The following is a 27,388-nucleotide window of genomic DNA, read 5'->3' as shown; positions in this document are numbered from 1 at the left end:
TAAAACCCTGTCTCTACCAAAAATACAAAAAAAAATTAGCCAGGTGTAGTGGTACATGCATGTGGTCCCAGCTACTTAGGAAGCTGAGGTGGGAAGATTGCTTGGGCCTGGAAGACAGAGGTTGCAATAAGCTGAGATTGCGCCACTGCACTCCAGCCTGGGTGACAGAGTGAGACCCCATCTCAAAAAATAAAATAAAATTAAATTAAATTTTAAAAAGCTCAGCATAATTTGTGGCCCATAGTAACTGGCCAATAAATAAATATCTGTTATTATTCTTTCCAAGTGGACAATTAATGAGATTCTATACCATAAAATAGGTAGATTTCATTAAAGCCTTAAAAAATGTTTTTTACTTGGACAATCCTCCATTTCCAACTCACTGCTATAGTTCCAGGAATACTTAATACATTTAAAATAGAAAGATATACTACCTTCCCTGCATATTTTGAGTAATTATCTTCCAAGACCCATGTATCTTTTCTCAACATCTCTGAGAGTACAATTCCTGAAAAGAGATATTTTCTTTTAAAATTTTTTGTGCAATAGTCAATGCCTTTGCAAATAACACTATCTTTAATACAGCTTACATATCCTCATTTAAGTATTCAATAATCACAACGGTTCATTATGTGAACAGCAGTGAAAAGGTTTAATCACTGGATATGAAGTTACTAGAAGAAGCAATGATATAACCAAATGATCAAATTGAGAACTTCCATGTCAACAGTAAAATAATCACAACAACAAAAAAAGCATAGATAAGTTATAAACAAATGTAAAGATACAAAAATACAACTAAGAAAAAAAAATTCCATCTATAAAGGATTACTTATTTCCTATGCAGAAGTAAATATCTAGAGCAGTGACCCCTTGCGGCTATTGCCTTCATTTAAGTAAATCTGTTCTGATAAAAGCAGTTTTCAGAAATTCATCTGAAATTAACAATTAAAGGAATGTTGTCAGAATAATGTGGGAAGCACACTATTTCATCTTTAGGAAAGGCAAATAGTTGCAATCCAATTAAACAGGAAAGAAAACAGCCCTCATTTCAGATGATGAACTGGCAGCAGTACTTTCAACTCTACCTTAAGAAAATGGCAAGTGAATGCCTGTATCTGCAAACTTTTGAGTCCTTAAGAAAAGGCAAACACTACGATGAGACAGCCACTTCACATGCACAAAAATGTGGAGAAACTGGCAGCCTCATCCACTGCTGGTGGGAATGTAAAATGGTGCAGCCACTAGGGAAAATAATCTGGCACTTCCTCAAGAAGTTAAACACAGTTATCTTATGACTCACCAATTCCACTCTTAGGTGTGTAATCAGGAAAATGAAAACATTTGTCCACACAAAAACTTGTACACAAATGTTCATAATAGTAAAAAAAAAATTGGAAACAACCCAAATGTCCACCAACTGTTGAACGGATAAACAAAATCTGCTACATCCATAAAATGGAATACGATTCAGCAATAAAAAATAAAGTACTGATACGTGCTATAAGATGGATGAACTCTGAAAACATTCCAAGTGAAAGAAGCCAGTCACAAAGACCATATATTAGTTCATAATTCCACTTACATGAAGTGTACAGAGCAGGCAGAGGCACACGGAAACTAAATTAGTGTTTGCTGAAGCGGGGTGGGGGAATATTTGGAGGTGCTGCTAATAAGAATGAGGTTTCTTTTTGGAGTGATGAAAATGTTCTAATATTGATTGTGACTGTTCCACAATTCTGTGCATATACTAAAACCCACTGAATTGTACACTTTAAACCAATTAGTTGTGTGGTATGAGAATTATATCTGAGTAAAACTGTTACAAAAATATAAGGCAACTAATTTTTTCCTTAAAGATAGCTAAAAACAATGTTATTTTTATTCAGCCTCACTCGGGTCTTAATTGGTTGAGCAGGAAAAGGCTCTAACAGCCCAACCAACTTACAGTATTTAAATCCAGTTCTTACTCTCTGCACACACCTTACAGCCAAAAAGTATTTGCCCTGCACATCCCCCAGGGACCAATTTTTCCAAAGTTCCTTGACCATCTATCCTTAGGCCATGTGACTTTTAAGGAACCATAACCAAAAGCTATTAATTCCATTCAGAGAAGATAAAACCATATTATAATGGAAAACTGGTGTGAATAAGTAATACCTTAATATGTATCTTCGGCTGTAATCTGGACAAAGTAAACACAAAGGGGAAAAAGAAGCAATCTGGTTAGGCCTGGATATTTGGAATTATTTTTGTGTGCTATACAAAGAAACGGAAAAGTTGCAAACCCTTCTCTGTTTTCTGTATGTTAAGGATCTCCTTCTCAGAGACAAAAACCCACTGGCCCGTTTCCTTCTTTAAGCAAATTGAAATCTCTTCCTCAAACATAAGAACTTATAACTAAGACATTGTTCTAAGCTCTATCTCCTGAAAGCTATTCATAATGCCTCATTCCCAACCAAAACCACTTAATTGCCCCTTGTCCCCTGCCCCTATTACTACTGAGGAGCCCCAAGAACCTTACCTTATTTCCTTCATTGTGGCAAAGTGTTTCAGAAAAGGGTTCCTTGAATTAAAAGTCGGCGTATCCTATTTGACTCCTGCTCCTCCGGTATCACATACCTACAGCCAACCATGCCAAGAGCTTCCCCATTATCTCCGCATCGGAGAGCTACAAGATAAAGCGCAAGAACACGACACGCATCTCAGTAAATCATATATTTTTGGCCCGACTCTGTCTTCTACACACCTAGGGCACCGTGTTTTATCCCTCTTCCATACCCTTTCCTCCCGATATCCTCCAGTTTCAGAGACCGCACCCGGAGACCCATTGGCAGGTTCCCGGATTCGCCTCAATTTTGGTCCTGCCTCTCTGCTTCGCATTTTCAGGCTTGGCCTCACAAGAAGGACGATGGCGCCAGATTGTGCCCGAATGGGTGAAAACAGAAGGAAAATAAACCGGTTGCAGCAAAACCCACTATTCCGCCTCCAACGCGGAGGGAGGAGCGGTCAAATGCACGTCTTCAGGCTCAGGCCCTTCCGATTGGCTGCTGGGACACAACGTGGCCTGTCATTGGCTACGGCACCGGCGCAGGGCCTTCGGAGAGGAAGTGTGGAAGTCCCGCGCCTCTAAAGCCCGCCTTTCGTGACAAATAAAGGTCGTAGCCGCAGAGTCAACGGGCGGAGCTAAAGTGGTCGTGATTCATGCTGTCGCGGGAACCCCGAAGGTGGGGCCTCACGTAACAAGAAGATGACCCGAAGTTGCTCCGCAGTGGGCTGCAGCACCCGTGACACCGTGCTCAGCCGGGAGCGCGGCCTCTCCTTCCACCAGTGCGTATGGGAGCAGCCTCGAAGCCTTCGAACTCCCTGCGGGGCCCGGCGGGCCGTTGCGCGGCGTGGGGCGGGGCCGGGCCGCACTGTGGGTCGCGCCGCGTGTGTGACGCGACGTGACGTGCGCAGCGTCGGGGCGTGGGAGCGGAATTGGGGCACTGTGAGAATTGAGATTCTCTCTCTTCCCGCCCAGTGTTTACCTCTGAGTAGCCGGTTCTCGCACCGCCTACCGCTTTAGGGAGAGTTACGCGAAAGGAGTCCTCCATTAATTGGATGGTCTTATTATTTGAAGTGAGGAGGCCGAAAGGGAAGGCAGTTTAGGACAACGGTTGAAGTGTGTGTGTGGCGTCTTCCTGAGCACGAGTACAGATCAGTTTTCTCCTGTACTGCCTGACATTGCAAGTTCTTAAGTGCTGTTAGCCGAGCTCTGCAAGGCCGGTCCGATTCTGGCTGGATTTGATCATGGCAGGGAAGTTTCATTTGGCTCGACAGTGGGGAAGAATTTCAGATCAGTCTTATCTGAACTCATATCCATGGTTCAGACTGGTATAGGTCATTCAAATCAGTATTCAGGGTACACTAGCAAGTTGAAAAGTGGGTAAAATAGATCCTCACAGACAAAAGGAGCAGATTTATGGAAAGATCAAAAAGAACTTTATGGTTGGAAAGGGGGGGTAGGAAGAGGGTAGTTAGGAATGGCATGGGAAAATGTAAAGGATAGAAAGTGCAAATATAGAGTGGAAAAGTACCTGAGAAACCATTTTAAAAATTTAAATGCCAGGTTAAGGAGTTTGGAGTATGTATGGTAGGCTATGTATAAAATTCATTGATTTTTTTTTTTGTTTTCTATTTTTTAAATAGGGCTGATTCCTCCACCTAAATTGTTAGCAGTGTGAACCAACTCATTGTGTATGTGAGACCATAATTGATTTGGGATTTTTCTTGTGATAGAGGTAGTTTTAAACTAGGGAGACATGAATTCCAATTTTAATTGAGTATTTACTGATGTCTGTACTTGGCTCTGGGTCTTGGTTTCTTCTTCTGTAAGAGGAATAAAAACCTGCCTTGTAGAATTTTGTAAAACTAAAACGTAAGACTTTATAGCATATGTAGCACACAAGGTAAATGCTTTAAAAATGGTATTATTACCAAATTAATTTTTTCCAGAACTCAAAACTAGTTATGCTAGTTAGATTACAATATTTCCCAACATTTTCCTTCTTTTTTTTTTTTTTTTTTTGGAGACGGGGTCTCACTTTGTCGCCCAGGCTGGAGAGCAGTGGCACTATCACAGCACAGCGCAGCCTCTATCTCCCAGGCTCAAGTGATCCTCCCACCTCAGCCTCATGAGACTACAGGCACAGACCACCACCCAGGCTTTTTTTTTTTTTTTGGTAGAGATGAGGTCTCAGTGTGTTGCCCAGGTTGGTCTCCAACTTCTTGGCTGGGATTACAGGCATGAGCCACCCTGCCCGGCCCCAGCCTTTTTCATAGCATTTTACGCATAGGAAATAATTGTTCAATACTTTGGGGCAAACCTACAGCACTGTTTGGGGCTGCCTTCAAGTAACTACTCAGGTGTCCCAGCCCACCCCATGGGCTAAGAATATCAACAGCTGTACTCACTAGGCATACCTGTTGGGAAGCTTTGCATCAGAGGACCACGCTAGTAATAGAAGTTGTTGGACCAGGCAACTTTTGAGGGTTCCTTGCACGTTTAGAGACTATACCCAATCTGTGGAAAAGATCCCTTGCAAAATATGTTCCATGAGTTAGAAAAGAACTCAGTGAAAAAAGATAGATTTGCCCCAACTTTATTGGAAAAAGAATTCCCTGTTCATTTGCCCTTGATCAAGTATCATCATCTTCTTAGAACAGTAAAATTATAATCCCAGAAATGGAATTAGTTGTTCTTAGGAAAGATCAAACTTTGGATAGTACTTTACAGTTTACAAAGTGATTTTGAATACATTTGTAGCCTCATACACTCTTACTACAGCCCTGTGAGGAAGTTCTAAGATTGAGAGATGTGTCTAATACCATATAGCTGGTAGAAGGTCACTGAAGCTTAAATACAGGTTTTCCAATTCAGAGTTCTTTCTCAAGGTGATTTAGAGAGCATATCAGAACTATGTTTTACCATGCTGCTATATTTTTGTAGCATTTAGCTGAGAAATAAAATTTATACCAATCTCAGTTCTAGTAACTATGTGTTTTAAAGTCTAAATTAAAATACACAAAAAGCATAGTTACCTATAAGTCTGTCTCTAAGATAACGTCAAAGAAGAAGGGGCAGAAAGAGTAGTTTTGTGCTTTTTATTGTGTTAATTTCACAAGTTTCTTTTTCTTTTCTTTTTTTTTTTTTTTTTTTTGAGATGGAATCTTGCTGTCGCCCAGGCTGGAGGGCAGTGGCACTATCTTGGCTCACTGCAACTTTGCCTCCCAGGTTCAAGCGATTCTCCTGCCTCAGCCTCCCTAGTAGCTGGGATTACAGGTGGGAGCCACCATGCCCGGCTAATTTTTGTGTTTTTATTAGAGACAGGGTTTCACCATGGTGTCCAGGCTGGTCTTGAACTCCTGACCTCAAGTGATCCGCCCGCCTCGGCCTCCCAAAGTGTTGGGATTACAGGCGTGAGCCACCACGCCTGGCCGACAAGTTTCTAAACATAATTTGGCTTGGATTGAAAAATAAATAAATGCAAGGTAATTTTTATAATCAAGGCTAGGAAAAAGTAGTGCCTTTAAACATGAAAAAACAATATAGTAAATATACTTGTCTTGTTTTCTACTGCTGCATAACAAGTTACCTCAAAATTCAGTATAAACATTTTTATCTCACACATTTCTGAGGGTCAGGAATTCAGGAGTGTAGCTGGATGTTACAGTATCTCATAAGATTGCAGTCATCTGAAGGCTGAAGTCACCTGCTTTCAAAAAGACTAACTCAACATGGCCTTTGACTGGAGGCCTCAGTTCCTCACCAACTAGTTTTCTCCACAGGACTGCTTTATAACATGCCAGATACCTTACCCCAGAGCAAACCATTCTCTACAGAGAGCAAGGAGGAAAGCTTGTTCCTTTATGACGTAGTCTGTGGTCACTTACTGTCACATGTTCTTTTTCCATTCCTTAGCAAATCACTAACTCTAGCCCATACTCAAGGGGAGGGGAATTAGGCTCCACTTTTTTTTTGTTACGGAGTTTCACTCTTGTTGCCCAGGCTGGAGTGTAATGGTGCGATCTCGGCTCACTGCAGCCTCCACCTCCGGATTCAAGAGATTCTCCTGCCTCAGCCTCCCCAGTAGCTGGGATTACAGACACCCGCCACCACGCCCGGCTAATTTTTTATATATTTAGTAGAGACAGGGTTTCACCATGTTGTCCAGGCTGGTCTTGAACTCCTGACTGCTGATCCTCCTGCCTCAGCCTCCCAAAGTGCTGGGATTACAGGCATGAGCCACTGCACCCAGCCAGGCTTCACTTCTTAAAAGGAAGAGTACCAAATAGTTTAAAATCACTACAGGAAAGGAAAAGATGCATATATTCTTCAACCATTTAAATTTGAGCAAATTCTGTTAAGTGTAGGAAGTGAAGACAAAATATAGTAGGATTTTTAATATGAGAATTGCCCCTCTATGATTGACAAAGAAAAATCAGATATTGAACCTTTGGATTAAAAAAAATCAAAGAACTTTGAAAAATGAACTAAGTAAATTAAACTTTTAATTCACTTGGCTTTATGTTTCTATAAAGCAGTAAAATAATAGATGGGTTTATATAATAAATACTACTGTAATAGTACTATAATGTTTTCATGTTAATGGAACTTTAATGTGGTTGCCATAGATTTCCAACTGATACCATACAGCGCTCAAAATGGATCAGGGCTGTTAATCGTGTGGACCCCAGAAGCAAAAAGATTTGGATTCCAGGACCAGGTGCTATACTGTGTTCCAAACATTTTCAAGAAAGTGACTTTGAGTCATATGGCATAAGAAGAAAGCTGAAAAAAGGAGCTGTGCCTTCTGTTTCTCTATACAAGGTATTTAAATGTAGGTGTAAGTCAACAAAATGAAAATTTACAGAGCCTTTAAAAATCAAGATAGCCCCCATTATAGCTAGAATTTGCAGACAAAAAAAACCCAAGTCTTAAATCCAGTAATAGATTTTAAATGCTTTGAAAATTAAAAAAAAAAAATTATATATATTAGCATTTGTTCTGGAGCTTTTAAAAAACTATATAAATGCAAATCATTTGTCTAGATATACATAAAGGTTACTAACCAATTGCAAAAATCAACTGGTAGATATAAATAGCCTTAGAATACAGGCTTTTGTTAAGTATGAGACAGCTTTCATAGTACTTTGAAATTATCTATGTTTTTTGGTTCCTCCTAATAATGTTATTTATCTTGATCAAAAATATACCTAATTATTAACATTGATACAGGAAGTATGTGGGAAATAATGAAACTTTCTATGAGTGAGTCACCAGTATTGGTATGATATTCTTCTGTTTCCTATGACTGTTTTTATTTTATCCTTTTACCCCTTAACCACAACTCTGACACATGGGCTTTCACTTTCTGCACAGTCTGTGATAGTCACCAAACTGTTCTATTCTGACACTAGCCTTACTTTCCTCTTAATCGTCAGAGTCTCCTTCTTCCAGTATTGGTTTATCTCATTCCCCTATTCGGAAGTATTTAGTTGGTGTCAAATTCAAACTCACCAAGTCCCAAGAGCTTCCTATTAACTGATTTGTACATTTTTAACTGCCCTGAATTATCTTTTCAAACCATATATACTTACTATATATGTGATAAATTTGCTTGCTTTCATACTTTTGTGTAAAATCAATAATGGCTGCCATGTGTTGAGACCTACAATGGTCCAGGCATTGTACTAGGAGATTTACATAAATTCTTATATTGTATCTTCAAAAGAATCCTGTATTATTATCCACATTTTACAGATGAGGACACAAGGGATTGTAGAGCTTATGTGACAGCTAATTGAGGGAGCTAAGATTCAAACCCAGGTCAGTCTTAATTCCAAAGCCATGCACTGTCCACTATGCCTTCTTTTTTGCACAAATAACTTCTCTGTCACCTTCATTAACCATGTTATTGTACCTTCTAAAAACTGCTTAAAACTCACTTCCATGAAGCCATCCCAGTTTACTACCACCTTTCTCTAGTTACTTTATTTCAGAAACTTTCAACATCATATTAATATTTCTGTGTAGTGCAAAAAAAAAAAAAAGCCTGTTTATATTACCCTATAAGCTATACATTAAAACATTCAGAGATTATGACCTTTTCTTTCCTAACTAACTCTCCACAGCAACCAGATTAGTGCTTTGTATTTAGGATATTTTTACAGATGCTCTTCTATGTGATTATTTCTAAAATAACTTTAATTTTATATATCTGTCATAGATTCCTCAAGGTGTACATCTTAAAGGTAAAGCAAGACAAAAAATCCTAAAACAGCCTCTTCCAGACAATTCTCAAGAAGTTGCTACTGAGGACCATAACTATAGTTTAAAGACACCTTTGACGATAGGTGCAGAGAAACTGGCTGAGGTGCAACAAATGTTACAAGTGTCCAAAAAAAGACTTATCTCCGTAAAGAACTACAGGATGATCAAGAAGAGAAAGGGTTTACGATTAATTGATGCACTTGTAGAAGAGAAACTACTTTCTGAAGAAACAGAGTGTCTGCTACGAGCTCAATTTTCAGGTACTTCCCCCTAGTAACCTGTAGTATTTACAAAAATAGCTATTTTTCTGAGGTACCATTAAGTATTTATTTTGTTCTTGCCTATGAAAACATGCTTTCAGTTGGGAAGTGAAAGTCTCAGTAGCTTAAGAAGAATGAAAATTAATCACCAAAATTCTTTTATATCTTATGGTTTTCCAGTTATAAAAGTAACATTTATTATAGGAAAAGCAAAGAAATATTTAAGTAATTAAAATAATGTTAATCCCACTACCCAGAGATGAAACCATATGGTTTATACCATTTTCTGTTCTGCACTTATCACTTTTTGTAGTAGCTTACCCATTTGCTACTGCAAATTCATTATAAACAGTTTTAACTGCTACATAATTTTACCAAAGTCTTTTTGCAGTAGAGTTGTACTAGTTTGCAAAATTTCTTTGAGCTTGGAAATTGTGTATCTCCACATTTTTTTCTAAAATATTCTATAGAGTAGACTATAAACCCATGGAAAGGCTACCTAGTCCTCTTTGTGAACTAAGATCTTTGAAGAAGGGCAAAATAAAAATTGCCAACTTGTTCTTTGATGAAAGCAGCAGAGATTTGGATTTACATTCTAGGAAAAGAGAAATGTGTCCTCTTTTTAGAAAAGAGTAGCTATCTCCAAAGGAGATGAATATTTTGTTTTTCCAAGAGGGGACTAGAGGTCATAAATAGGAATCCCCACCAGGAACAGAATTTTTTTTTTTTCTCTCGATATTAGGCAAGATGGTCTGTTCAGTCTGAATAGTACCCTATCCCCAGAAATGTTTTGCATATCTAATTTTCACCCTCAGATAAATAGTAAGCAGGGAACAAAATAAAATAAATGTCCTCATTTTATTTTCTTTTCAGTTCCTCTAAAAATCTCTCCTCTCAGGCTGCCACTGAACAGTAAAACATAATTCAAGTTGAAAATTTTTTCTTCCCTCTAGTGAAATGATTCCAGATGAACCGAATAAATTGGTCAAGGGGCCCTAAGTGGATATTAACCTCTGAATAGACTTAATTAAAATGCAACTATATTTGTATTTGAATTCTGATGCCCAGTGCATTTTATATCCAAATGCTATAATCTGTACCTGAAAATTTTACTATTCATCACAAAGAATAAAAAAATTTATTTTAACAGATTTTAAGTGGGAGTTGTATAATTGGAGAGAAACAGATGAGTACTCCACAGAAATGAAACAATTTGCATGTACACTCTACTTGTGCAGTAGCAAAGTCTATGATTATGTAAGAAAGATTCTTAAGCTGCCTCATTCTTCCATCCTCAGAACGTAAGTGAATTTTTTTTTATTTTTTAAAAGTGACTTTCTTGTCAGGACATCTTGTTGATTGCATGTTAATTACTCTTTAGATGTTAAACCATATTATTCTTTTGTTGCATTTTACTTATTAAGGCTATTAGTACTCATACTCCCATTTAAAAAAAGAAAAAATGGACTAATGAAAAAACGGACTCCCATTATTAGCCCATTTTTGTTCTTCAAAAACTTCTAGGTAGTATTTGCCAATTATCACAACAGCAATATTTTCACCAACAAAATGAAGACACATAGTATGACAAGTTTTTTGCATCTCCCAGACACTCTGGGTGGATAAAATTTGAATCCTGAAATATTGGAATTTCTAGTATACTTCAGTAGTTTAATATCTGACGATCCTGGAAAATCTAGAACAGTTCTGGATTGATCGCCATTGGTCTTAGGCAAAGCACAAAAAAATCTGCGTTTTTCATAAGCACAGCAGTTGATGCTAATTAGGTTGTCCAGGAAACAGATTTTGATAAATAATTTTTTAGGATTTGTGATTAAAATGGATAGATATAATTCTCTTAGTGTGGAGCAAATAACAATGATTTTCTAGTAATGTCTTATAAATTTAATACTGAATTCTTAATTTTTACTGTTTTTACCACTAGTTTTACAGATTCCTTTTTTTGTTTTGGAGACTGAGTCTTGCTTTGTCACCCAGGCTGCATGCAGCACAGTGGCACAATCTCGGCTCACTGCAACCTTGCCTTCCAGGTTCAAGCAATTCTCATGCCTCAGCCTCCTACTGAGTAGCTGGGATTACAGGCATGTGCTACCACACCCAGCTACTATTTTGTATTTTTAGTAGAGACGGGATTTTGCTTTGTTGGCCAGGCTGATCTCGAACCCCTGGCCTCAAGTGATCTACCCGCCTTGGCCTCCCAAAGTGCTGGGATTACAGGCATGAGCCACCATGCCCAGCCTGGTTTTACAGATTCCTTTTTTTTTTGAGATGGGGTCTTGCTCTGTCGCTCAGGCTAGAGTGCAGTGGTGCGAGATCTTGGCTCACTGCAACCTCCGCCTCCCAGGTTCGACCCATTCTCCTGCCTCAGCCCCCCAAGTAGCTGGGATTACAGGTGTCCACCACCACACCCAGCTAATTTTTATATTTTTAGTAGAGGTGGGATTTCACCATGTTGGCCAGGCTAATCTCAAACTCCTGATCTCGTGATCCACCCACCTCGGCCTCCCAAAGTGCTGGGATTACAGACATGAGCCACTGTGCCCAGCCCAGATTCCTTTATAAAAAATTGTAGATTTTCCTCTATACACACTATTACAATAATACTACCAATAAAAGATTTAAAAATAATTGACCTTCAGAGTGGGCTGCTCTTCTAATTGACCTTCAGAGGGCTGCTCTTCTAAAAAAATTTAAAGAGGAAAAATTTATTATTCCCATACATTATATATATATAAATAATTACTGTTAACATTTAGAGTATTTCCTTCCTCTGTGTGTGTGTGTGTGTGTGTGTGTGTGTGCACTTAGATTTATTAGTGTTTACATAGTTATGATCTTTTGTAAATAAATTTCCAACCAGCCTTTTATTACTTTATTATGTATGCCTTTTATCTGTAACGTTATTTTGAACTCTTTATAGACAAGTTTTAATAGCTGCATGATATCAGGTAGTCCTACCCTACTTAACTCTGACATTCTCCAGCTATTGGACATTTCTATTGTTTACATTTTGGGGTTATAATTGTTTTTTCATATATTTTGATGAACATTTGTATATAAGGCTTACTCTTTCATAATGTGATTTTACCATTCAAGCTAGATATTATACTTATTTATATTCACTTTTTGCTAAGCAAGAGAATTTTATAGGTACTGTGTTGATAATTTCCCCTCCTATACCTTTTTGGTTTTTTGTTTTCTGATGGTTGTACATATTCTGGGGGTACATGTGATATTTTGATGCATATATATAATTTTTAATGATCAAATCAGGGTAATTAAAATATCCATCATTTATAAATCCAAACATTTATCTTTTCTTTGTGTTGAGAAGCATATACCTTTTTAATCTCTTCACTGGTTTTAAAGCGTTACTTAATGGTATTTCACCATGGTTTATATAAGAGATTTCACGTAACTTCTTATCTTTTCTTTTTCATGGTTTTCTTCATTTCCCATAGTTCTGCGTCAACTCCTAGATTAAATCTTCCTGGTAATTCCAACGCACATTTATCTTTTCTCTCTTCATGTCATTTTGCATTTTGTGACCTTTGCTGTAACATTATATATTTAGATTTATAATTCCAGTACTCAAACAGTTGCTCATTTCTTTAGGTACTTTGCCTATAAGTAAGGTATATTGTTTAGTATGATAGTAATATATGTTTGTTATAAAACATTCAAACAGTATATAAGTACATAAATACCAGAAAGTGAAAAACACAGTACTTCGCTTCCCCTAATCCCACAAAATAACTACAATTAGCAGTTTTGTGTATATCCTCCAAGTTAAATAAAAAAAAAAACCTATTTACCTACCAATAAAATTTTGTTTTAGTGTTCTATTAATGGTATATAGAGCTTCCGTTTATTTTCTTATATTAATGTAAGATTATATTATATTAATATAAGATTCTTATATTAATGGTATATACGTTTCCATTTATTTTCCCATATAAAAAGTGATGTTTTTAACACAGTTATCTTAAGTATTAGATCTTTATAATCATTATATTTAATATTTATTCAATAAATATTTATTGATCAGGAGCGGCCAGTGAGGCAGGAGGAAAACCAGGAGATTGTGATGGCCTGGAAGCCAAGTGTAGAAAGTATTTCAAGGAGGGAGTAGTCCACTATGTCAAATGCTGCTGGGAGATCAGGTAAGATGAGGACAGAGAATTGACCATTGGATTTTGCAAGATGAAGGTCATTGATGACCATGACAAAAGCAGTTATAGTAGAGTGGTGGAGAGGTAAACCTGGCTGGAGTGGGATTAAGAGAGACTAAAGGTGAAGAAGCAGAGAAAATGATTGTGGGCTCTTCCATGGAGTTTTGCTATGAAGTAGAGCAGAGATGGGTCTGTAGGTAGAAAGGAACATGCATTGAGGGGAGGGTGTTTGTTGAGATGGCAGATGTCCCAGCGTGTTCGCATGTTTATGGCAGTGATCCAAGAGAGAAAAGAAAATTGGCGATGTATAAGAGAAATGATCATTGCAGGAGGATGACATCCAACACCACTGTGGAAGGAAGTATGACCTTAAGGTATTGGGACAGTTCATCCATTGAAACAGGAAGAAAGGCAGAAGTACAGATAAAATAGGTTAACAGATTTGGTAGTAGGAAAATGAGTTTTGTCTTTTAAAAAGATGGGGTCTCGGCTGGGCACGGTGACTCATGCCTGTAATCCCAGCACTTTGGGAGGCTGAGGAGGACGGACCATGAGGTCAGGAGATTGAGACCACCCTGGCTAACACGGTGAAACCCCATCTCTACTAAAAAAAATAAAAAAAAATTAGCCGGGCATGGTGGCAGGCACCTGTAGTCCCAGCTACTCGGGAGGCTGAGGCAGGAGAATGGTGTGAACCCAGGAGGCGGAGCTTGCAGTGAGCTGAGATTGCACCACTGCACTCCAGCCTGGGTGACAGAGCAAGATTCCGTCTCAGAAAAAAAGATCGGGTCTCACTGTGTTGCCCAGATTGGCCTTGAACTTCTGGGCTCAAGCAGTCATCCAGTCAGCCTCCCTGAATAGCTAGAACTACAGACATGCACCACCACACTCAGCAGGAAAATGAGTTTTTATTGCATTGCTTCTGTTTTCTCAAAGTTATTAACTGAGAGTTGAGGAGGAAGGCATTAGATTTGGGAAGAAAGGAGAAAATGTGACCAGTCACCTACCAGGAAAAGTAAGTAACTAGAAAAATGCAGTACCAGATTTGTGGTCAAAACTGTTGTCTTTCCCTCCATAATGATGGAGAAACAATTAGATGGTTAACAATTAGACGATGACAGACCAAACTAGACTTAAATTTTTTTTAAACCCTTGATTTGGTTAGATAGGGTGCCTCATGAATTTCTAATTGTCTATATCTTTCTCTAGTCTTAGCTGCATCAGATATTTCTCTAATTTTCTCTTTACTGATGTTGGATCCTTTTTCAGTTCTCCCTGGATTCTTTATGTCCAAAACTTTCCCAAAGCTGTGTTTTTTACAATTTTCAGTGTTTGGGGTCTTTAAGGTAATTTATTTTCACAAATCCTTTGAAATTAAGTCTTAATATCCTTAACTTTCCATGTTATAATAGTGATATATTTACTGTGATCTTGGTCATAGAAAATGCTGGCACAGTTGCTCTTTATTTATATTTCCTCTGTTTCTAATTTTTGGTTTATATTCACTGCAGTTTAGTAAACCAACTCCCTCTATAGGTTACCTGCTGTGAGAGAATCAAAAGTAACAACAGTGGGAGTAGCTAAAAGTCTTAACAGAAAAACATTTAGCACTGTAGATCTCTAGGACTATATTTTTCCCAGGCAGAATTTTAGGCCACCCAAGTGACTCCCTATAATCATTCCATAACTAAGTTATTATATATTGGTTTGTTAATTTAAAATATCATGTTGATGAGAGTATAAATGAAAATTGCTTTGAACTTTCGCAAGGACAATTTGGGAATATGAATTGTAAATTGTGTAAATATGAATTGCACAATTATGTGCAGCTGAAATCCTAAATTTGTCTTTAATTTCTTATAAAATATAAGTAAGTTTAGCTTGGCATGTTATTCCTAGGAATTACAAAATGACATAAATATGTATATGTGTATGGGTGCACATGCATGCATATACACATTGTGGTACTGTTATCTAAAAATTTGAAATTATCAAGATGTCCTTCGATTTGAGTTGGTTTTCATTTAACTATACTGTGATATATACTGTGTACACATTTAAAATGTTGCTGTAGGTTGATACTTAAGGGCGTGTAAAAATATGTGAAACATTAATCACCATTAAGTGAAAAATAGATTCAGTATACAATTTTGAAAATTATGTCTAGGTATGTATACATAAAGACATTAACAGTAACTTTTACTTCTTTATACTTTTTGTATTGTTTTTTTAAAAAGAATGTGTCTTTTTATGATCATAAGAAAATTTTTTTATTTTCAGAGACAAAAAGAGATTTAAAGGAGAAATTGTCTCCTTCCTTACCGTTCTAACTCATGAACTTGGTTTGGATATGCCTACTCTTTCTTATAAAAACTTTAAAAAATAAATCAACAAATCCACATACCATTCTGCTTCATGTTCATGACATTGTTCTAGTAGCTGTAGATATTCAGATACCATTGAGATTTCCATTTAAAAATCAAACTCAGCAGAACATAAGTTGGTTGTTTTTTTAACCTCATTTAAAATAAAATTACATAGGGACATTAAGTGCTTTGTTATATATGTACCACATATGCAACACAGTTAGCATCGTTGGTGCTCATTTGAGAATCCTAATGTAAAAAAAAATTTTTTAAACAATTAAAATTGGATGACACACTTGGAAAGAGCTTTCAACATTCTAGTGTGCTGTAGCACTGCTATACTGTTGAGTCATTGTCTTACTATTTTTTCCTTTTTTTAAAAATCTTTTAATTTTAGGTTCAGGGGTACATGTGAAGGTTTGTTACATAGGTAAACTCCTGTCATGGGGGTTTGTTGTACAGATTATTTCATCCCAACCTCCACCCTCGAGTAGACCCCAGTGTCTGTTGTTTTCTTCCTTGTGTATAAGTTCTCATCTTTTTTTTTTTTTTTTTGAGACAGAGTTTCGCTCTGTTGCCCATACTGGAGTGTAGAATGTAGTGGTGTAATCTTGGCTCACTGCAACCTTCACCTCCCAGGTTCAAGTGATTCTCCTGCCTCAGCCTCCTGAGTAGCTGGGATTATAGGCACACACCACCGAGCCTGGCTAATTTGTGTATTTTTAGTAGAGATGGGGTTTCACCGTATTGGCCAGGCTGGCCTCAAACTCCTGACCTCAGGTCATCTGCCTCCCTCGGCCTCCCAAAGTGCTGGGATTACAGGCGTCAGCCACCGTGCCCAGCCAGGTTTTCATCATTTAGCTCCCACTTATAATTGAGAACATGCAGTATTTGGTTTTCTGTTCCTGTTAGTTTGCTGAGGATAATAGCCTTCAGCTCTATCCATGTTGCTGCAAAAGACATGATCTCATTCTTTTTTATGGCTACATAGTATTCCATGGTGTGTATGTACTACATTTTCTTTATTCAGTGTGTCATTGATGGAGATTTAGGGTGTTCCATGTCTTTACTATTGTGAATAGTGCTGCAGTTAAAATTTGCATGCATGTGTCTTTATGGTAGAATAATTTATATTCCTCTGGGTATATAACCAGTAATGGGATTGCTGGATAAAATCATAGTTCGCTTTTAGCCCTTTGAGGAATCACTTTCCACAACAATTGAATTAATTTACACTCCCACCAACAGGGTATAAGTAAGTTTTCCCATTTCTCCGCAATTTTGCCAGCATCTATTATTTGTTGACTTTTTAATAATAGTCATTCTGACTGGTGTGGGATAGTATCTCATTGCGGTTTTGATTTGCATTTCTCTTAACGATTGGTGATGTTGAGCTTTTTTTCATATGCTTGTTGGTGGCATGTATGTCTTTTGTAAAGTGTCTGTTCATGTCCTTTGCCCACTTTTTAACAATTTTCTCTTGTAAATTTGTTTAAGTTCCTTACAGATGCTGGATATTAGGCTTTTGTCAGATGCACAGTTTGCAAATATTTTCTCCCATTCTGTAGGATGTCTGTTTACTGTTGACATTTTCTTTTGCTGTGCAGAAGCTCTTTAGCTTAATTAGATCCCACCTGTCAATTTTTGCTTCTGTTATGATTGCTTTGGTGTCTTTGTCATGAAATCTTTTACCGTTCCTATGTCCGGGATGGTATTGCTTCGGTTGCCTTCCAGGGTTTTTATAGTTTTGAGTTTTACATGTAAGTCTTTAATCCATCATGAGTTAATTTTTGTATGTGGTGTAAGGGTCCAGCTTCAGTCTTCTGCATATGGCTAGCCAGTTACCCCAGCACCACTTATTGAATAGGGAGTCTTCCTTTTTGCTTGGTTTTGTCAGCTTTGTTGAAGATCAGATTGTCATAGGTGTGTGGCCTTATTTCCAGTTTGCCCTATTTTAATATACAAACAACAGATACTTTTGTCTTCTAAATAGATTATAACCTACTTATAGTCAAGGTATGTCTTTTGCCATCCTGTAAGTATGTTATTGTTTTGTTTTGTTTTGTTTTGTTTTGAGACAGTTTTGCCTCGTCGCCCAGGCTGGAGTGCAGTGGCACAATCTCGGCTCACTGCAACCTCTGCCTCCCACATTCAAGCACTTCTCCTGCCTCAGCCTCCTGAGTGGCTGGGATTACAGGTGCGTGCCACCATGCCCAGCTAATTTTTGTATTTTTAGTAGAGATGAGGTTTCACCATGTTGGCCAGGCTGGTCTCAAACTCCTGACCTCAGGTGATTTGCCCACCTCAGCCTCCCAAAGTGCTGGGATTATAGGCATGAGCCACCATGCCTGGCCCATAAGTGTGTTTTTTAAACCTATTAATGCATCATGAAATTAGTGGGTCATAATTGCCATTTAAGTATATATAAATATATTTATATTTATTTAAACTATTACAGTCATCCCTTGGTATATGTGGGGGATTGGTTCTAGGACTCCCCCAACTTGTGCCAGTATACCAAAATCCATGTATATACAAGTCCTGTAGACAGTCCTGCAGAACCTGTATGTATGAAAAGTTGGCTGTCTGTATATGCAAGTTTTGCATCCTATAAATACTGTATTTTCTCTCCATGCATTTGGTTGAAAAAAAAGTCATGTATAAGTGTACCCATGCCATTTAGTTCAGAAGTCAACTCTGTGTGTGTGTGTCATATATGTGTAAGTTCGTAGTATGTACTAAGGGTGAATTTTGTTTATGAAACTTCTAGGTAGCACCTAAAATATTTGGAAAGCCCTATCCCAAAATACTTAGGGAAGAACATTAAACTCTCAATTAAGTAGAGGTCAGCTGTCCAGGAAGAAGCCTTGGTTGCCTTAGAATATAGCCAAAAAATCAGAAATTTAACTTAACAGACATTTGAGTTACAAAAGTATATGTTACAGGTGAACATCCTAGTCTCTCCCTCAGAATCCCTTTAGTTTTAGACAATTATTAAATGTGGCTGTTTTCTTTCCTGATCTATAACAAGTTAGAAAGAGTTAACTAGAAGGAAGAAGAATTCCAAAGATAGACACCATTATAGGAAGAAAATAATTAGCAGTCTGAGAAGAGCAGGGATACTGTGAAAGAACTCCTAAGATAGTAGCACAGGTAGGTTGTATAGGGGTGCAGATGCACACTTGTTATATGCCTTTAAGGGCGTAATTTTGAGGCTGTAAAGAGTGAGAAATGCACTAAACCCCTGGGCATCAGGAAAGCCAGGTTTCACATTCGTTCATAACTAACAGTACATTATGGGCCAAGTCGCTTAACCTCTCCCTCTGTCCCAGTTTCCTAATCTGTAAAATGAGGTAGATGTACTAGATGTTCTCAAAGATTCCTTCACATTCAGCAGTTTTCTCATTTCAGTGAATTTACAGGTAAGACTTGTTTATGATTTACAATATAAAAAGATCAGTTAGAACAAACTGGTTAGTTGGCTTACTTTTTAAAGAATAAATGAGAAATTAAAAATATGTTGGATGTTTGCATCTTAAAATACTACTTTGTGTTTCTAAGTTTATCTTACTATTTTATTGTAACGATGAATTTACCATTGAAAATATCTATAGAATTTGGCTGCTTATATACTTGGCTTTATTTCTACAGGGATGGGAGACTACTTTAATAGTGCTTAAGGCATTTTCCCATTTGTCTTTTTATTTCTCTTTGAGTGTTCTTTCACTTTTTATGTATTCTAGGTGGTTATCCAAATGCCAACCCAGTCCAGGTTTCAACAGCAACATTTTTTCTTTTCTTCAACGAAGAGTAGAGAATGGAGATCAGCTCTATCAATACTGTTCATTGTTAATAAAAAGTATACCTCTCAAGCAACAGCTTCAGTGGGATCCTAGCAGTCACAGTTTGCAGGGGTTTATGGACTTTGGTCTTGGAAAACTTGATGCTGATGAAACGCCACTTGCTTCAGAAACTGTTTTGTTAATGGCAGTGGGTATTTTTGGCCATTGGAGAACACCTCTTGGTTATTTTTTTGTAAACAGAGCATCTGGATATTTGCAGGCTCAGCTGCTTCGTCTGACTATTGGTAAACTGAGTGACATAGGAATCACAGTTCTGGCTGTTACATCTGATGCCACAGCACATAGTGTTCAGATGGCAAAAGCATTGGGGATACATATTGATGGAGACGACATGAAATGTACATTTCAGCATCCTTCATCTTCTAGTCAACAGATTGCGTACTTCTTTGACTCTTGCCACTTGCTAAGATTAATAAGAAATGCATTTCAGAATTTTCAAAGCATTCAGTTTATTAATGGTATAGCACATTGGCAGCACCTCGTGGAGTTAGTAGCACTGGAGGAACAGGAATTATCAAATATGGAAAGAATACCAAGTACACTTGCAAATTTGAAAAATCATGTACTGAAAGTGAATAGTGCCACCCAACTCTTTAGTGAGAGTGTAGCCAGTGCATTAGAATATTTGTTATCCTTAGACCTGCCACCTTTTCAAAACTGTATTGGTACCATCCATTTTTTACGTTTAATTAACAATCTGTTTGACATCTTTAATAGTAGGAACTGTTATGGAAAGGGACTTAAAGGGCCTCTGTTGCCTGAAACTTACAGTAAAATAAACCACGTGTTAATTGAAGCCAAGACTATTTTTGTTACATTATCTGACACTAGCAATAATCAAATAATTAAAGGTAAGCAAAAACTAGGATTCCTGGGATTTTTGCTCAATGCTGAGAGCTTAAAATGGCTCTACCAAAATTATGTTTTCCCAAAGGTCATGCCTTTTCCTTATCTTCTGACTTACAAATTCAGTCATGATCATCTGGAATTATTTCTAAAGATGCTTAGGCAGGTATTAGTAACAAGTTCTAGCCCTACCTGCATGGCATTCCAGAAAGCTTACTATAATTTGGAGACCAGATACAAATTTCAAGATGAAGTTTTTCTAAGCAAAGTAAGCATCTTTGACATTTCAATTGCTCGAAGGAAAGACTTGGCGCTTTGGACAGTTCAACGTCAGTATGGTGTCAGCGTTACAAAGACTGTCTTTCACGAAGAGGGTATTTGTCAAGACTGGTCTCATTGTTCACTAAGTGAGGCATTACTAGACCTGTCAGATCATAGGCGAAATCTCATCTGTTATGCTGGTTATGTTGCAAACAAGTTATCAGCTCTTTTAACTTGTGAGGACTGCATCACTGCACTGTATGCATCGGATCTCAAAGCCTCTAAAATTGGGTCACTATTATTTGTTAAAAAGAAGAATGGTTTGCATTTTCCTTCAGAAAGTCTGTGTCGGGTCATAAATATTTGTGAGCGAGTTGTAAGAACCCATTCAAGAATGGCAATTTTTGAACTAGTTTCTAAACAAAGGGAATTGTATCTTCAACAGAAAATATTGTCTGAGCTTTCTGGGCATATTGATCTTTTTGTAGATGTGAATAAGCATCTCTTTGATGGAGAAGTGTGTGCCATCAATCACTTTGTCAAGTTGCTAAAGGATATAATAATCTGTTTCTTAAATATCAGAGCTAAAAATGTTGCACAGAATCCTTTAAAACATCATTCAGAGAGAACTGATACGAAAACTTTATCAAGGAAACACTGGTCATCTGTACAGGATTATAAATGTTCAAGTTTTGCTAATACCAGTAGTAAATTCAGGCATTTGCTAAGTAACGATGGATATCCATTCAAATGAGAGACCTAAAATATATTAACATTTTAATTAAGAATACTTGATCAACATTTTTTGAAGTTCAATTTACCATATTTTATAAATTGCGCATTCTGCACAGTGGACAAGTTTGCAATTCTGACTTATTAAAATTTCAAATTCTGCATATCACAAAATCTCCTTATACTTTTGGTATGGCTTGCAGCATTTATGAGTTTTCCAAAATATAGAAAGCAGTAGGTCAGTAGGAGCAAACTAGCCAACAGGTACTGTCTTTGAATTTACTACTGTAAGACTAAGCAGTGTTACTGGACACAGTTTTAACTTGTTCAATCTGCTTCAAAAACAAGAAAAACAACAACTATGAGTTATCAAAATACTGACTCCATTTATGACTAGACTACATTTCTGAAAGATCTTTGGTTTACGATTCTTAAGAATATTGACAATACCTATAAAACTTTGAAGATAACTTTTACTTAAATATGAAAATTATAGTTTGAAAATTAGGCTCAAGCAAATATCAAATACTGCAAAAATCCCCTTGTCCCAGGATACCCTAAAATAGAAGTGCTTAAACTTTGTCAGGCAGAAGGTAAAGTACATGAGCCATGAGATTCTTCCTTGTGCTGCAGCCACGCTGGGGAGTGCAATCTGGAAAGAACATACCTAATGTGTTTTTCACCATCCATTATCTCTGAACTTTGAAATATTACTTTTGAATAATAGGCTGGACACTTAGTTTGACTTGAAAGAGCTCAGTGCTCATCAGAAAACAGGGAGAAACCTAATCTGAAGATGGAAGCATACTAAGGACAATTTTCTCCACTCACATCCACATTTGAAAAGAGGAACAGAAAAACATAGGTAACTCTACTTTCACAAATGAGGATAGTTTAACAGATAGAAGAAACAAGCACATTATTCACCTGTGTTGTAAAACATCTACTCTTTTTTGTCACTGAATAAGTGTTCCCAAAGTAGTTAATCCTAATATGAAAACTTAGAATTGTAAAAGATTAATGATAACGTAAAAGTATATTGATTAAAATTCCCCTTACAAAGTATATTTTGATATGTTTGTTTATTCTACCTCAAACAGAGGCTTAAGTTTTGAAGTGTAACCAGTTTATACTTCATTTTATACAAAACTTATTGCTGAGAAGTCTGAATATTGTGCTTTTTGTTGTTTGTAAATAGAATTGAATTTAAATACACCAGGATAAATCTTATTTAAAGGAAGCCTGTTTGTAAATCACCAACTTTAACTTATTGCTTATATAAATCCAAGCTCTGTACCTGATCTTTATGTAAAGCAAGATTCATATGTGTAGTATCTAATGCCCTTTGGTGTTACATTTGACTAAAATACAAATGTCTGTATTTTAGTGTTGTGCATTATTCTTTCAAGTGCTAGGTAAATTGGAAAGAGATGGTCGATTGAGACAGTGAATATTCAAAAATTGGAAGGTCACAGATTTCTCTTAGATAAGAAGATAAGAATAGTCTCATCACTACATTTAGCCCAGTTAATTGCTCCTGCACTTGTGAAAGGGCTTGGAGTCTTATACCAGATACAATACACTTTACAGTGAAATAAATTATTCATTCATATTTGATTTAGGGCAGTTTGGTTATAATTTTTACTTTGCATCTTGGCCATTTTTTTCTTCAGAGAAAAGCATTCCCTTTAAAAATTTATCCTGCTTTCCAACAACTAGTGCTAGGAGAGATGGATATCCACATGCAAAAAAATTCACTCAAAATGAAGCAAACACCTAAATAGAAGAGGTAAGGCTATATAACTTTTAGAAAATATAGAGTTAATCTTTGAGGTTTGGATTAGGTGGTGGTTTTTTTTTTCTTTTTTTTTTTTGAGACAGAGTCTCGCTCTGTTGCCCAGGCTAGAGTGCAGTGGTGTGATCTTGGGTCACCACAACCTGCACCTCCTGGGTTCAAGCGATTCTCCTGCCTCAGCCTCTCGAGTAGCTGGGACTACAGGCACGCACCACCATGCCTGGCTAATTTTTGTATTTTTAGTAGACACAGGATTTCACTGTGTTGGCCAGGCCAGTCTCGAACTCCTGACCTCATGATGCACCCGCCTCGGCCTCCAAAGTGCTGGGATTACAGGTGTGAGCCACTGTGCCTGGCCAGGTGGTGGTTTCTTAAGACACTTAAAGCACAGCAAAGGAAAATAATTGGACTTCATCAAAATTAACTTGTGCTTTGAAGGGATACCATCAAGAAAGTGAAAGACAACCCATTGAATGGAAAAAAATGTTTGCAAATCATTTATCTAATTAAGTTATTATATGTAGAATCTACAAAGAATTCCTATAACTCAATAATAAAATGACAAATAACCAAAATTTTTAAATGGGTAAAGAATATGAATAGACTTTTCTCCAAATGAGTTATACAGAAGGCCATAAAATACATAAATATATGTTCACGTCAGCTCTCCAGAAAATGCCAATCAATGACAATGAAACATCACATCACACCTGTTAGGACAGCTATTATAAAGAAGACATGGAGGCCGGGCGCGGTGGCTCATGCCTGTAATCCCTGCACTTTGCGAGGCCGAGGCGGGTGGATCACCTGAGGTCAGGAGTTTGAGATCAGCCTGGCAACATGAGGAAACCCCGTCTCTACTAAAAATACAAAAAATTAGCTGGGTGTGGTTGCACATGCCTGTAATCCAGCTACTCAGGAGGCTGAGGCAGGAAAATCGCTTGAACCCGGGAGGCGGAGGTTGCAGTGAGCTGAGATCTTGCCACTGCATTCCAGCCTGGGCAACAGGAGCAAAATTCCGTCTCAAAAAAAAAAAAAATAAGACATGGCCAGGCACAGTAGTTCATGCCTCAACTCCCAGCATTTTGGGAAGCCGAGGCAGGAGGATTGCTTGAACCCAGGAGTTCAAAACGAGCCTGGATAATAAACAGTGAGACCCCCCCATCTCTGAAAGAAAAAAAAGGAAACACATAGTATTGGCAAGAATGTGGAGAAATTAGAACCCTCATACACTTTTGTTGGTGAGAATGTAAAATAGTCCAGCTAGTGCAGCAGCTTTGGAAAATAGCCTGGCAGTTCCTCAAAAGCTTAGAGTTACCTATGACCTAGCAAATTGTACTCCTAGGCATATACCCAAGAGAAATGAAAATGTCCACACAAAAATGTGTACATGAACTTCATTGATAATAGCCAAAAAGTGGAGAAAAAGCCTAAATGTCCATTGACTGATTAATGAAAACAAAAAAATGTGCTATAACCACAAGATGGGTATGTTTAACCTTATAACAAACTGCCAAAACTTCCAAAGTGACTATTGTTTTGCATTCTGGCCAGCAATATATCAATGTTCCCGTTGCTGTACTTCTTTCTTAGCACTTGGTATTGTCAGGAGTTTGGTCTTTTTTCAAGTAGCCATTCTAATGGGTGTCTAGTGCTATTTCATTGTAGTTTACACTTGCATTTTCCTAATAACCAATGATGTGGGGCACCTTTTCATATGCTTATTTGCCATCGTGTATCTTCTTAGGTGAAATGTCTGTTCAAGTCTTTTGTTCATATTTTGGAAGATTGGCTCTTTTCTTACTGAGCATTAGTTACATATTCTGGATATAAGTGCATTATCAGATGTGTTTTGCAATTATTTTTTTCTCAGTCTGTGGCTTTTTTTTATTAACAGTGTCTTTTGAAAAGCAGATGTTAATTAATTTTGATAAGTCCAGTTTTTCTATTTTTTTCTTTCTGGGATGTAAGCTGTGATTCATTCTCAGTTAACTTTGGTATATGAGTTGAGGTCCTTTTTTTTTTTTGAGACTGAGTCTTGCTCTTTTGCCCAGGCTGGAGAGTGCAGTGACACAATCTTGGCTCACTGCAACTCCACCTCCCGGGTTCCAGTGATTCTTTTGCCTCCTGAGTAGCTGACTACAAGTGTGTGCTACCACGCACGACTAATTTTTGTGTTTTTAGTAGAGTTGGGGTTTTGCCTTGTTGGCCAGGATGGTCTGAACTCCTGACCTTAAGTGATCCACCCGCCTCAGCCTTCCAAAGTGCTGGGATTACAGGAATGAGCCACCACACCCAGCCATGAAGTTCATATTTTTACATATGGATATGCCAGCCCCATTTGTTTAAAAAACTATCCCCATTGAACTACTTTCATACAATGATAAAAAACCAACTATATATATGGGGTCTCTATTGTCTTCCACTGATAAATAGGATCTATCCACTACCAGTCTTAATTACTCTAGTTTTATCTGTCTTGAAATTAGGTGGGAGTTCTCCAACTTCGTTCTTTTTTCAAAAATGTTTTGGCTGTTCTGGTTGCCCCTTTCCATATAAGTTTTATCATCAGCTTGTTGATTTCTATAAAAATTCCTGCTGGGATTTTGACTGAAGTTGTGTTGAATCTATAGATCAATGTGGAGACAATTGACATCTTAATAATATAGAATCTTCTAATCCATGAAACATGGGCTATCTTCTTTTTTTTTAGGTTCTTTGATTTTTTTTTATCAGTTTTTTACTTTTCAGCACAGATCTTACATATCTTTGTTAGATTTCATGTTTTCTGAAATCTGTAAGTGGTGATTTAAAAATTTCAGTTTCTAAACATTCATTGCTACTACGTAGAAGTACAGTCAACTTTTGCATACTAATTTTGCTAAATTCACTTATTCTAGTAGTTTTGAGATTCTTTGATTTTTCTATGTAGGCATTCATATCATCAAGTAGTCTTATTTATTTATTTCCAATCTGTGGGCCTTTTTCCCACCTGCCTTATTGCACAGTGAGCTACATTGTTGAATAAGAATGCCTTGCTCCCAGTCTTAAAGGAAAGCATTCTTCACTATGTGTATGTTAGCTGTAGGCTTTTTTTGTAAATGGTCTTTATCAGGTTTAGTGTTAGTTCTCTGAAGACTTTATTTTTTTGTTTATTGAATCATATGTGGCTGAATTTTACCAGATATGTTTTTCTGCACCTTTTGGGTAAAAAAATTTCTGAGATAAAATTCACATAACCATAATATTTACCCTCTTAAATAAGCATATAGTGGCCGGGCGCGGTGGCTCACGCCTGTAATCCCAGCACTTTGGGAGGCCAAGGCGGGTGGATCACCTGAGGTCAGGAGTTGGAGACTAGCTTGACCAATGTGGTGAAACCCCATCACTACTAAAAATACAAAATTAGCCAGGCTTGGTGGCGCATGCCTGTAATCCCAGCTACTCGGGAGACTGAGACATGAGAATTGCTTGAACCAGGAGGCAGAGGGTGCAGTGAGCTGAGATCGCACCACTGCACTCTAGCCTGGGCAACAGAGTGAGACTCCGTCTCAAGAAACAAACAAGAAAATATATAATTTAGCAGTTTTACCTATATCCACAGTCATTTTCTGCAACTTTTGAGATGATCATTTAGCTTTTCTTATTTGTATGCTGATACAGTGAACTATGTTTTTTTTAAAACATTGGGTCAACTTTTATTCCCAGGATAAACCCTACTTGGTCATGATGTATTCTTTTTATAATATTATGACCCGATTTCATATGCCAGTATGATAGATGACAGTTTTATAAAGTCCCTGTGACCTTATAATAAACATAACCCTAAATATACTTGTTTTCTTATTGCTTTTGAATAGAAACTGAGTGTCTTAAATGCTGTCACAAAATTTGCCATTTAGAAGGAAATTTTTAATTAAAAAAATACCTTATAGCTTTCAACTCATAAAATCACATGGATTAAAAAAAAAAGCTCACCTTTGGTATACAGATAATGACAAAATGTGCATTCAAGAAGCCCTAACAAGAAAAGCCTTAAGTAATTTACATGATGAAAATAACTCCAATAGAAAGGGATTTTTAGTTGATTGCCTTCCCTTCTGCTTTGGGTAGCCACACCAGAATTCCTATATAAAATGCTTACGAGATACAACATGATCAAAGTTATGGCCGGAGGTCCTGCTGTGAAGCTTCATTTACATAACAAGTATTCATTTTCTTAACTATTTGTGTTACAGAACAATAAAAATCGATAAC

At 37.3% G+C, this 27,388-nt stretch overlaps 1 protein-coding gene and 1 long non-coding RNA gene across 4 annotated transcripts; one reads left to right on the top strand and one right to left on the bottom strand.

Annotated features, from left to right (window-relative positions):
* Window positions 1-433: 433 nt before the first annotated feature.
* Window positions 434-3,096, bottom strand: LOC130541432 (uncharacterized). Its single transcript, XR_008955488.2, has 4 exons — window positions 2,782-3,096; window positions 2,525-2,671; window positions 2,161-2,185; window positions 434-508 (listed from the first exon to the last, which is right to left on the bottom strand). It is a non-coding gene; the product is annotated as an uncharacterized LOC130541432 (long non-coding RNA).
* Window positions 3,097-3,101: 5 nt separating this feature from the next.
* THAP9 (THAP domain containing 9) lies at window positions 3,102-22,717 on the top strand. Of its 3 annotated transcripts, XM_055111358.3 has the most exons (6): window positions 3,197-3,330; window positions 5,706-5,824; window positions 7,177-7,372; window positions 8,772-9,075; window positions 10,226-10,376; window positions 19,378-22,717. In XM_055111358.3, the coding sequence occupies exons 2-6, from the start codon at window positions 5,706-5,708 to the stop codon at window positions 21,356-21,358; spliced, it is 2,751 nt and encodes a 916-aa protein (XP_054967333.1). In that variant the 5' UTR covers window positions 3,197-3,330; the 3' UTR covers window positions 21,359-22,717. The 3 variants fall into 3 exon arrangements, with proteins under 3 accessions (XP_003832303.1, XP_054967333.1, XP_063459843.1); XM_003832255.7 differs by lacking the exon at window positions 5,706-5,824 and having other exon boundaries at window positions 3,102-3,330; XM_063603773.1 differs by lacking the exon at window positions 3,197-3,330 and having other exon boundaries at window positions 5,709-6,033.
* Window positions 22,718-27,388: the final 4,671 nt, after the last annotated feature.

The sequence above is a fragment of the Pan paniscus genome, chromosome 3, assembly GCF_029289425.2.
Source record: "Pan paniscus chromosome 3, NHGRI_mPanPan1-v2.0_pri, whole genome shotgun sequence".
NCBI classification, from domain to species: Eukaryota; Metazoa; Chordata; class Mammalia; order Primates; family Hominidae; genus Pan; species Pan paniscus.
This window is presented reverse-complemented; position numbering and strand designations above follow the sequence as displayed.

Coding starts and splice junctions, on each gene's coding strand:
- THAP9 (XM_055111358.3), top strand. CDS start 5,706: ATGGAATCTTGCTGTCGCCCAGGCTGGAGGGCAGTGGCACTATCTTGG. Junction 5,825..7,176: donor CCTAGTAGCTGGGATTACAG/GTGGGAGCCACC, acceptor TGGTTGCCATAG/ATTTCCAACTGATACCATAC. Junction 9,076..10,225: donor GCTACGAGCTCAATTTTCAG/GTACTTCCCCCT, acceptor TTATTTTAACAG/ATTTTAAGTGGGAGTTGTAT.